The sequence below is a fragment of the Silurus meridionalis genome, chromosome 15, assembly GCF_014805685.1.
Source record: "Silurus meridionalis isolate SWU-2019-XX chromosome 15, ASM1480568v1, whole genome shotgun sequence".
NCBI lineage: Eukaryota > Metazoa > Chordata > Actinopteri > Siluriformes > Siluridae > Silurus > Silurus meridionalis.
In genome coordinates, this window is record NC_060898.1 from 24,502,688 (window position 1) to 24,515,125 (window position 12,438).

General features: G+C 41.8%; 1 protein-coding gene across 1 annotated transcript; it reads left to right on the forward strand.

Annotated features, from left to right (window-relative positions):
- Positions 1-4,942: 4,942 nt before the first annotated feature.
- drd1b (dopamine receptor D1b) lies at positions 4,943-7,641 on the forward strand. Its single transcript, XM_046867068.1, has one exon. It carries the CDS (start codon positions 6,212-6,214, stop codon positions 7,547-7,549), a length of 1,338 nt encoding a protein of 445 aa, XP_046723024.1. The 5' UTR covers positions 4,943-6,211; the 3' UTR covers positions 7,550-7,641.
- Positions 7,642-12,438: the final 4,797 nt, after the last annotated feature.

Here is a 12,438-nt window from a genome sequence, read left to right on the forward strand (position 1 = left end):
CAGACATAAATAACACAACACATTTAACTTGGACTAAAAAAGACAATATACATGCAGCTAGAAGTAAACTTTCTGATTCTGTAGCATCTCTGGATGGTGTTTCTGTTTCAGCATGTACAGCAGTCAAAGACCTTGGTGTGATTATTGACCCGAGTCTTTCCTTTGAGTCTCACGTGAATAATATCACCAGGATCTCCTTCTTTCACCTTAGAAATATTGCTAAAATTAGAAATATGATGTCGTTACAGGATGCAGAAAAACTAGTAGATGCTTTTGTAACATCTAGATTAGACTACTGTAACGCTTTACTGTCTGGGTGTTGGAGTAAGTGCAGAAATAAGCTTCAGTTAGTTCAGAATGCAGCAGCAAGAGTCCTCACTAGATCTAGAAAATATGAGCACATCAGCCCTGTTTTAATCATCTACACTGCTCCCAATTACATCTCACACTGATTATAAAATACTACTACTGACGATAAAGCACTTAACGCCTCACGCCGCAGTATCTGAGTGAACTTCTGTACCAGGATGATCCTCCATGCCTACTTAGATCACAAGGTGCAGGCTATTTGTTGGTACCTCAAATAATGAGGACTCCAGCAGGGGGCAGATCTTTCTCTTATAAACCCCTCAGTTATGGAACAACCTTCCAACCAGTGTTCGGGACTCAGACACAGTCTCAGTGTTCAAGTCGAGGCTGAACACATATTTATTTAGTGGAGTCTTTAGTCAGTAGGTGTTTGTGAGGTAAAGGAGCAGATCTGGAGGGATCATGGATATGGAGTGTTTGGTGAACTGGGATATTTGGATGCTGTCGTCTCCTCACTCTCACACGTTCACTCAGGTTTGTTGATGGTGGTGTGGTGGGTCGTCTCTTATCCCAGAGATCCTCATGTCTGCCCCTTGACTACAAGACCCAAGAAGACTTCTTGTCCCACACCGTGGCTGTCAGAAGTTTTGCGCAGCAATCGACAAGAACTCAGATCTGCAGAGAGGAAGTGGAAAAAATCACAACTTGATGTAGACCTCTCATCTTACCGTGCACTCCTGACCAAATTTTCCTTGGAGGTGACTTCTGCCAAAACTGCCTTCTACAAGGAAAAGCTTGAGGCCTTTGCACAAGATCCTCGTAAGCTTTACAACATCTTCTCTTCTCTACTCAACCCCCCTGCTGGACCTGCTCCATCCTCCCTGACTGCTAATGACTTTGCCTCCTTCTATGATGAGAAGATTAAGAAAATCTGCCAGACCTTCACTTCCTCTCCAACAGTGACTACACAACACAGCCAACAATCCACTAAGTCTCTGTCAAGCTTCTCAACCTTAACAGAAGATGAGATACTGCAAGTCATCCGATCTTGCAATCCCACCACCTGTCCTCTGGATCCAATCCCTTCAACTACGCTCCAGACCATCACTCAAGATCTCCTGTCCTTCATCTCCACAATCATCAATGGGTCATTAACATCTGGCTATATACCAACTACCTTCAAGCAAGCAAGGGTCATTCCCATCTTGAAGAAACCTGCTCTGGATCCATCAGACATCAACAACTACAGACCGGTATCACTTAACTCCTTTCTTTCTAAATCTCTGGAACACACTGTTTTTAACCAACTGTCTGTCTGTCTCTCACAGAACATCCTCCATGATCCGAACCAGTCTGGGTTCAAAGCGGCACATTCCACAGAGACGGCCCTTTTGGCTGTTTCTGAGAAACTGCATGCTGCTCGGTCAGCCAAGCTGTCATCTGTACTTATCTTCCTGGACCTTTCAGCAGCATTTGACACAGTCAACCACAAGACACTTTTGTCAAACCTCAAGAACCTCGGTATCTGCGGAACAGCATGGGAATGGTTTGCTTCCTACCTGGAAGGTCGCTCATACCAGGTAACATGGAGGGATCCACATCTGCCCTGCAGACTCACCACTGGTGTCCCACAAGGCTCTGTACTTGGACCCCTCCTTTTCTCCCTCTATACCCACTCCATTGGTAAAGTCATATCCTCACATGGGTTTTCTTATTACTGCTATGCAGATGACACTCAACTTATCTTTTCTTTCCCTCCATCAGATACCACAGCTTCTGCTCGGATCTCAGCATGCTTGTCAGACATATCTTTATGGATGAGTGCTCACCAACTAAAACTCAACCCCAGCAAAACCGAACTGCTGGTCATCCCAGGTGATTCATCTCCAGGTCAAGATCTCCAAATAACACTTCATGACTCTCTGCTCTCCCCTTCAGCCACTGCTCATAACCTTGGGGTAACTATGGACAATGAAATGTCTTTTTTCCCACATGTCGCTAATGTTGCTCGTTCTTGTCGATTTCTTCTCTATAACATCCGAAGGATTCGACCAGTTCTGTCCACACAGGCTGCCCAGGTGCTTGTTCAGTTTCTTGTCATTTCAAGACTTGACTACTGCAACTCTCTGCTGGCAGGTCTTCCCCTGAACACTATTCGTCCACTGCAAATGATCCAAAACGCAGCTGCACGACTTGTGTTCAATCTGCCCAAGTTCTCCCACACCACCCCACTGCTGCACTCCCTTCACTGGCTTCCAGTAGCTGCACGTATCAGATTCAAAACACTGATGCTTGCCTACAAGACCAAAAATGGACCAGCACCATCTCACCTCAGAGACCTCATCACATCTCGCACTGCACCACGCTGTCTGAGATCCTCCAGCACTGCTCCACTGGTACCACCTTCTCTCAGAATGAGAGGTAAGTATACTTCAAGGCTCTTCTCTGTTCTGGCACCGAGGTGGTGGAATAAACTTCCCCTAGATGTCCGTACAGCAGAGTCCCTGATTATCTTCAAGCGACAACTGAAGACCTTCATCTTCCTGAAACACCTAAATTAGCACTTTCCAAGTTTGTAGAATTCGAGTTATATTTATATTAAGTTTGTAATCTTGCGTACCAGTGTAGATTTATTCATTACTAGAGATTTAAAGCACTTTTGTACGTCGCTCTGGATAAGAGCTTCTGCTAAATGCCACAAATGTAAATGTAAATGTCTGTGTTTCCTTCTGCTTCTCCCTTTTAGTTCTGCTGCCAGAGTGAATCTTACCAGAGTCCAAACTGCACAGTGACATTAACTTTCATACAACAATCAGGAGACTTAATAATCCATATCCTTCTCTTCCTGTCACCCTCCTCTCTCTCTCTCTCTCTCTCTCTCTCTCTCTCTCTCTCTCTCTCTCTCTCTCTCTCTCTCTCTCCTCTCTCTCTCTCTCTCTCTCTCTCTCTCTCTCTCTCCTCTCTCTCTCTCTCTCTCTCTCTCTCTCTCTCTCTCTCGCCCTCTCTCGCTCTCTCTCGCTCTTTCGGTCGAGTTAAACATGCTCATGAGGTTTCAGTGATCACTGTTCCTGCTCCTCTTCCCTCCTTGGATCTTCCCACTTCATCCTGGTCTGCCTCTGGATGATGTTCTCTTTGTTTGGAGGCCACTCTGTGCAGCTGGAGACGGTTTCTCATAAATGCCTTGGGTGGTTCCATAAAATTCCAAAATAAGAACAGGAGCTTTGAGGATGGATTTGGACTCTAGTTAATGTCAAAAGTCTGCATCGTTTATCTGTAATAAATGGACATTTGGTGGCACCCAGATGAGGATGAGGTTCACTCTTGAGTCTGGTTCCTCTTAAGGTTTCTTCCTTTTGCATCTCGGGGAGTTTTTCCTTCACCACAGTCTCCACCGACTTGTTTATCAGGGACAAACCTACATTTATAAAGACCAATTTTATTTATTTCTTATCACCACATTATCTGTGTAAAGCTGCTCTGAGACAATGCTCATTGTTAAAAGCTCAATACAAATAAACATGAACTGAACTGAAATAGTGATGGCAGATTCCTGTTATAGTTGCTGAATTTTTCAGTAGAGACTCACTAGAGGAAACGATATATAGCTTCAAATAGCAACCCTAACCCTAAAAAAATAGTGTGCTCTAATAGTTAAGGACTGTGCATATTTATGCAAACAAGTTACGTTTTTTTTTAGGTTACGTACCCTTTTCCCCATAAACTTTATCTTTGTTTTACTTACATTTCTGTTGGTTGTCATTTCACTTTAAATAACAAACATTATAAAAGCCTGAAGTTTAACTGGGGAGCGTAAACTTTTTACATGTATTTTACATAAAGCCCTGCAGCTCCAGTGTCTGAGGTTTGATCCTGAACTAAACCAGGGGCACTGGTCTGACAAAATATATCTCTGGAGTTTGTCAAATCCAGTTGCATTTAAAATGATACTTTATGCAATTTTAGATCAGTACATAGAAAAGTAATCCGCATTTTTGATTTGGCACGTTTTATGTTAGATGCCCTTCCTAACGCAACCCTCCCCATTTATCCAGGTTTGGGACTGAACCAAAGGGTGCACTGACTTGTGCAACCTTAATGGCTGGGTTGTGATGTTGTATGGTTTAGATACAGTGGCATTGAGTAAAAGACAGGAGGTGGAGCTGGAGGTAGCAGAGCTGAAGATGTTGAGATGTTCGTTTGGAGGGACGACAATGGACAGGATTAGGAGGTGTGATTGAGATGGTTTGGACATGTGCAGAGGAGGGACATGGGGTATATCAGTAGGAGAATTCTGAGGATGGAGCCACCAGGAAGGAGGAAAAGAGGAAGACCAAGGAGGAGGTTTATGGATGTGGTGAGGAAAGACATGCAGGTAGTTGGTGTGAAAGAGGCAGATGTAGAGGACAGGGGGGTATGGAGACGGATGATCCACTGTGAAGACTCCTAATGGGAGCTGCTGAAAGAAGAAGATATAAGAAAGTGTGGATGCCACATGGTTATCGCAGGAAAGTAGCCCATAGTGTGTTGTGTCTTCGTTTATTAATCATATTTATTACAATCCACACTAAGTTTATGTGAGTTTATAAGTGTAGATGTGGTGAAGTCTGATTTACGCACTGCTCGGATTTAATTCATTCATAAAACTATAGTAATTATTAATAGAGCTCCAGCAGGTGGCCTCATCCAACAGTTCCATTTAGATCTGGAGCTGTGTCAGATCTTCTCCTCATCGCAGCACAATAGCTCACAACTGCACCTGATGCAAATTAGCTTCCAGAATAATCAGCGGAAAAAGGACCTCTTTTTCACCTAAGAACGTCTGTGGACGTAAAAACCTTTAAAATGACAAGAGGAAGAAAAAACCTTCAGCGCAGTGGCGCGCGCAGGAAAACACAAGGTTCTGTTCGGTTCGGTTCCGACAGATCGACCAAACCTGACCAGACCCTAAAGGAACAGAAGGAGAAGACTGGGTGAGTGCTGCATTTCTATACTGAGACAATTAATGAAGGAACCGGAAAAAAAATCATTCGGGTGACCGGAACCGGAGCAGCAGTAAATTCAGACACTGGATTTCCAGATGCTGAGAAGATCAGCTCTTAGTCACGGTGAAGGCAGAAGATAACAATCTTTTTAAACTATACTATTATTTTCTCAAAATACAACTAAATTGCCGTTCGGAGATTTTCCAGTTCGGTTCGGTTCCGTTACGCGCACGCGCTTCCAAACCGAAGATTTCGGAGCGCATGACTGAGAATTCCGTCCACTGCCGTAACAGACATTCTGTCTGGGGACAATGTCAATCAGGACAATTCTGTTCGAATGGAACAGAACCCGGTAATGTGGAGTAAAGTGTCGGGACGGGAAGATTTTATAAACGCAGATTGGAAAGACATGAAAGAGGGACAGAAGACACATGACAGAGGGACAGAAGACACATGAACGACATTATTTCTTGTTTCTTTCTCAGCCTCAGAAAAGAATAAGAGCAGGTCGCTTCATGGAGAAATCAGAACAACAGAGAGCAAATTCAGATCAATAGAACACATCGATGAGCTCGAATGGAAGGCTGATGATTGTGCTTAGACACATTCACTTAAACATGCTGGAGGGAAAATGTTGTGCAACTGGGAGGAAACCAGCAGCCTGTTAGAGTAACTGAATCAGTTTGTTGTAACAGGTTGAATTTCTCTGGATATTTATTAAATGTCAAATGGCTTTTGAACATGGAACACCATTTCGTGGCTTCTGTAAAGGTAAATAATTAGAATATATTTGCAACAGTGATCTTGATGTGGATGATCAGAGCTTTGAGTCACAGGTTTATTTCGCTCTTGTGATTCTTCCCTGTTCCTTTGAACGTGGAATTATGGGGTGACTGCTGCTGTTACTCAGTGAAAAAGTCATGGATGTAAATTTTTCCTCGGTTCTTGACAGCGATTTAGTGCGACGTGATTCATCAAAGCGTGTTCTGACTGGCTGCTTTCTTTCTCTCCTCATCCTCACCACTCTGCTAGGAAACACTCTGGTCTGTGCTGCTGTTACAAAGTTTCGTCATCTGCGTTCCAAAGTCACTAACTTCTTTGTTATATCACTGGCTATTTCAGACCTACTGGTGGCCATTTTGGTGATGCCATGGAAGGCAGCTACAGAAATTGTTGGATTTTGGCCTTTTGGTGCTTTCTGCAATATCTGGGTGGCATTTGACATCATGTGCTCCACTGCTTCAATCCTGAACCTATGTGTCATAAGTGTGGACCGATATTGGGCCATTTCCAGCCCGTTTCGCTATGAGCGCAAAATGACACCCAAGGTGGCATTCATCATGATTAGTGTGGCGTGGACTTTGTCTGTTCTTATCTCCTTCATCCCTGTGCAGCTGAATTGGCACAAAACACAAAGTGCAGGTTACAGTGAACTGAACAGCACCTATGCTGAACTTTCACAAGACAACTGTGACTCTAGTCTGAATCGAACATATGCCATTTCCTCCTCACTCATCAGTTTCTACATTCCGGTAGCCATCATGATTGTCACCTACACCCGCATTTACCGCATTGCCCAGAAGCAAATTCGCAGGATATCCGCCCTGGAGCGAGCAGCAGAAAATGCCAAAAACCGCTACAGCAGCATGGGCAACAGCAGCAGCATAGACTCTGAAAGCTCCTTTAAGATTTCCTTTAAACGTGAAACAAAAGTCCTCAAGACACTTTCGGTCATCATGGGGGTGTTTGTTTTCTGCTGGCTTCCCTTCTTTATCCTCAACTGCATGGTGCCTTTCTGCGAGCCCAATGAAAGCGTGGACTTCCCATGCATAAACACAACTACCTTTGATGTCTTCGTCTGGTTTGGCTGGGCTAACTCCTCACTCAACCCCATCATCTACGCCTTCAATGCTGACTTCCGCAAAGCATTTTCCTCCCTTCTGGGCTGCCAAAATGTCTGCCCTGGAAGCAACTCTATTGAGATTGTAAACATCAACAACGGAGCATCCAAGCAGGTCTTACACCATCAACCCAAAGGCCTAATCTCCAAAGGTGGTAGGAACAGCAGCCATGTGATCCCACATAGCATACTATGCCAGGATGAGGAGGTTCAAAAGAAAGAAGAGAATTTTGGGGTTAAGTCCCTGGTGCATCTCTCCCCTTATATGTCTGACAACCTGGACAGTGATGCTGCTATTTCTCTGGAAAAGATTAACGCCATCACACAAAATGGGCAGCACAAATGTATACCTTGCTGAACTTAATGTTATTAAGAGCTAGCAGCACAGAGATCACCTCTTAAAAAGATCACTTGGTTCAGAATAAAAATTTTCCTTTTGGAAGCACTTTATCTGGAGACAGCTTGTGTTGACAAACAGGTTGCATTTACATATAAACCTGATTCACATTTTAAAAGTGTTTACATATGAGCGCTTGTATATTTGTGGCAGAATTACTTTAGCAGGTGAAACAAATCGAAAATACACAAGTTGTGATTTCTGTGTATTTCCTGTCAGCAGTATGTTCTTTCAATAGTGTATTTTTTTTTATTATTGTGTATTAGTGTTGGATTAGACAGTAGCTCCACATGCTGCTTGTTATTTTACCTGTGCTTTAATGCGTGTGCTCAAATCCCTCTGTCACAACAGCTGGAAGAATTCACCAAATGTTTGTGATTGGAATTTAAATATTCAGCCACTCTGATGTAAATCTCACTTCAGCAGTAAACACAAATTTTCTTTTCGTGCACTTTTGCTTTTGTTCCTCAGTGCAATAACAAAATGGTTCTTCATACAAAAATAATGTTAAAGTTAATTTTAAAAACTATTTTGGAAGGTCAATGTTTTATTTGTCTGAATTATGTGTATAAATTAATAATAGATAGAATTCTATAGGATAGCATTTATTAATGCAGTAACACTTTCATTTAAACAGAGAAGGAATTCAAGCTCTGTGTAAATACACAAAGACTGTTCTGGATCTCTGTTGGGTCTCAATATGTTCTGGAAACTTACAGTGAAAGAAAATTTATGAATGCTGTTTATGGGTTAAGGAGTTAAGGAAAATGGGTTAAGGAGAATTATGATAAATAAATCTCAAGGTCCGGATGGCATTAATCCGAGAGTCCTTAAAGTCTGTGCTGATCAGATTTGTAGGGTGGTACATTATATTTTTAATTTGAGTCTGCGTTTGGAGAAATTACCTGTTTTATGGAAGACATCATGCATAGTACCAGTACCCAAGTTAATAAATCCCAAGGAGTTCTCACATTATAGACCAATATCTTTAACGTCACAGTTAATGAGGGTGTTTGAGAGATTAGTACTAGATTACTTAAAGTCAGTATTGTGTGGTGCTGTGGATAAACTTCAGTTTGCTTATAAAACTGGTGTTGGGGTTGATGATGCACTTATATACCTCTTGCATAAATCTTTAAGTCATTTAGAGACCCCGGACAGTACTGTCAGGATTACTTTCTTTGACTTCTCTAGTGCATTTAATACTATTCAGCCCTCACTATTGCAAAGTAAGATGGAAAATGCTGGAGTACATCATGGTATGGTACATTGGATAATTGACTATCTTTCAAATAGACCACAGTATGTGAGGATGCAGGACTGTGTCTCTCAAGTAGTGAGGTGCAGCACTGGAGTCCCTCAAGGAACGGTTTTAGCTCCATTTTTGTTTACTTTTTATACGTCAGATTTTCAGTACAATTCTAAATCATGTCACCTTCAGAAATTTTCTGACGACTCTGCAATTGTTGGCTGTATAACGGACCATGGTGAGAGTGAATATATAGGGAGCTACTAAAGAGTTTTGTGGACTGGTGTGAGAAAAATGGTCTTAGGTTAAATGCAAGTAAGACAAAGGAAGTTGTAGTTGATTTTAGTCGTTTTCCTCAGCAAGTGGTACCAGTAAAAATAAGAGAGTCAGAAGTTGAGATTGTAAAAACGTACAAGTATTTGGGTGTATATTTGAATAATAAGCTCAATTGGTCTGACAACACGATGCATGTTTATAAGAAAGGTCAAAGTCGTATTCATTTGTTAAGGCGACTGAGGTCCTTTGGTGTAAGTCATGTACTACTTAAGACCTTCTATGACTCTGTGGTCTCATCTGTGATATTGTACTCTGCCACAAGTTGGGGAGGGGGACTGCTAGAAAAGGAGAAGAATAAGTTAAATAAACTAATAAAGAAGGCAGGTTCTGTCGTAGGGAGTGTGTTACCCACCTTTGAGGTGATAATGCAGGATAGAATGATTGGGAAACTCTATACAATGATAAATCATGATTGTCATCCTTTAAATGAAATAGTTTGTGACTTTATGAGTACCTACAGCTTAAGATTGATCCATCCACGCTGTTACAGGGAGCGTTATAGGAAGTCTTTTTTCCCAACGGCAATTAGGTTGTATAATCAGTGTTATTTAAGATGACATACTTTTTAGGATTTATGTTTTTGTATATAATTACAATGCTTTGTAACTTGATACTGGAGAACAAGTTTCTATGTTGTTTGTGAATGTTGTTTTAAAGTTGTTTTAATTTATTCATTGTATGGTTGTGCTGCTGTGACATCTAAATTTCCCTTCGGGGATTGATAAAGTTAAACTTGAACTTGAACTTATGACATGTTCTGCACTGATCCGGAATGTAAGATCAGGATCAATGCAGGAGATCTGGATTAATCATAATAATACTGTTTCAATTATATTAATTGAACATCCACAGTTGAGTACTATAGTACTGTATTTGGCTACAATGGTCTAAATATGGATTTATACAAGTTATGAATTAATGTTTTTCTAATCCACTTGGTGTTTCTGAAGGATATGGGGAGCGATGTTATTATAAATATATATAAAGAAGACACAATAGAATAATTTTTCAGGTTTCCATTTAACTGTCTGGAGCTTCATCACAACAAGTGTAGGTTATTTAAACTATCTGTACCTTCTCTTATGTTGGTTGTTGTGTTGTTTTGTGTTTTAATAATCCACACATAAATCAAAGTTAAAGATAAAATACAGCGACTTATGCTCAAACACATGGATAAGTGGAAATGAACACATATCTTCTGATGAATGAGTTTTGAGGTTTAGGCTTATCTTCACAATAATACAGTACAGAGACTGAAAAGAATGAAACACCTGCAAAACTGTAAAACTCCAGGCTTTGAGAATAAAAGAAAGAAAAGCTCTCTGTGTACGCTCTTCATTAAATACAAGAATTGGGTAAATGTATACAATAGAAATGTTTTTTTATATATAGACATTGCTAAAGAGCTATTTTGTGACAATGTATTTTGGTGGAATAGAATAAAATATATAAATAAATTGAGTAAACCAGCTATCAGTGTTACACAAGTCAGGTCACTCTTAGTGCCGGTCTCAAGCCCGGATAAATGTGGAGGGTTGTGGTAGGAAGGGCATCCAGAGTAAAACGTGATATGAGAATCAGAAATGTATAGCGGGTCGGTCGAGGCCCGGGATACCAATGACCACAACAGGTATCTACTGTTGACTGAAGGAGGAGAAGGAGAGGAGGAATATGTCTACAGAGACGGCAGGGAAAGGAGAAGTGTAGGAGAGTGGAGGTTCGGGTTGGTACTTTAAATGTTGGTACTATGACTGGTAAAGGGAGAGAGGGAGCTGATATGATGGAGAGGAGAAAGGTAGAGATGTTGTGTGTTCAGGAGAACAAGTGGAAAGGAGTAAGAGCAGGAACATTGGAGGTGTTTAAACTGTTCTATTATGGTGTGGATGGAAAGAGAAATGGTGTAGGGGGGATTCTGAAGGAAGAGTACAGTAAGAGTTTAGTGGAGGTGAAATGGAGGTGAAGTGATGAACGCGTGGCTGGAAGTTGAAGGCGTGATGATAAATGTCATCAGTGTTTATGCTCCACAAGTGGGTTGTGAGATGGAGGAGAAGGAAACATTTTGGAGTAAGTTGGATAAAGTGGTAGAAGGTGAACCTAGGAATGGTAGATTGGTGATTGGGGCAGACTTTAATGGGCATGTAGGTGAAGGGAACAGAGGTGATGAGGAGGTGATGGTAGGTATGGTTTTAAGGAGAGGAATGTGGAAGGGCAGATGGTGGTAGATTTTGCTAAAAGGATGGAAATGGCAGTGGTGAACAATTATTTTAAGAAGAAAAAGGATCACAGGGTGACGTATAAGAGTGGAGGAAGGTGCACACAGGTGGTCTATGTTCTATGTAGGAGATGCAACCTGAAGGAGATTGGAGACTGTAAGGTGTTGGCAGGGGACAGTGTAGCTAGACAGCATCGGATGGTGGTCTGTAGGATGGTTTTGGAGGTGAAGAAGAAGAGGAGGAGAGTGAGGACTGAAAGAAGAATAAGATGGTGGAAGCAGAAGGAGGAAGAGTGTAGTGTGAGATTCAGGGAAGATTTCAGACAGGAGCTCGGTAGTGGTGAAGAGGTGCTGGATGATCGTGGAACTACTGCAGAAGTGATGAGAGACAGCTAGAAAGGTACTTGGTGTAACATCTATTCAACTCAATTAATTTTTATTTGTATAGCGCTTTTAACAATGAACATTGTCTCAGAGCAGCTTTACACAGATAATGTGGTGATTAAAAGTGAAGATGTTCTTTATAAATAAGTTTGTCCCTGATGAACAAGCCAGTGGTGACTGTGGCAAAGAAAAACTCCCCGAGATGGCATAAGTAAGAAACCTTGAGAGGAACCAGACTCAAGAGGGAACTCATCCTCATCTGGGTTGCACCGAATGTCCATTTATGACAGATATACGATGTTACAGGGTACAGTGATGATGATGATCAGAAGCAAAAAGTAGTCCTGAGTAAGTGTAGGAGACTGTTGATATTAACTACAGTCCAAATCCATCCTCAAAGCTCCTGTTCTTACTCCGGAATTTCATGGAACCACCCAAGGCGTTGATGAGAAACCGTCCCAAGCTGCACAGAGTGGCCTCCAGTCGAAGAGAACATCATCCAGAGGCAGGCCTGGACGAAGTGTGAAGATCCACGGAGGGGAGAGGGGCAGGAACAGGGGTCACTGGAGCCTCAGGAGCATGTTTAACACAACCGAGAGAGAGAGAGAGAGAGAGAGAGAGAGAGAGAGAGAGAGAGAGGAGGGTGACAGGAAGAGAAGGATATGGATT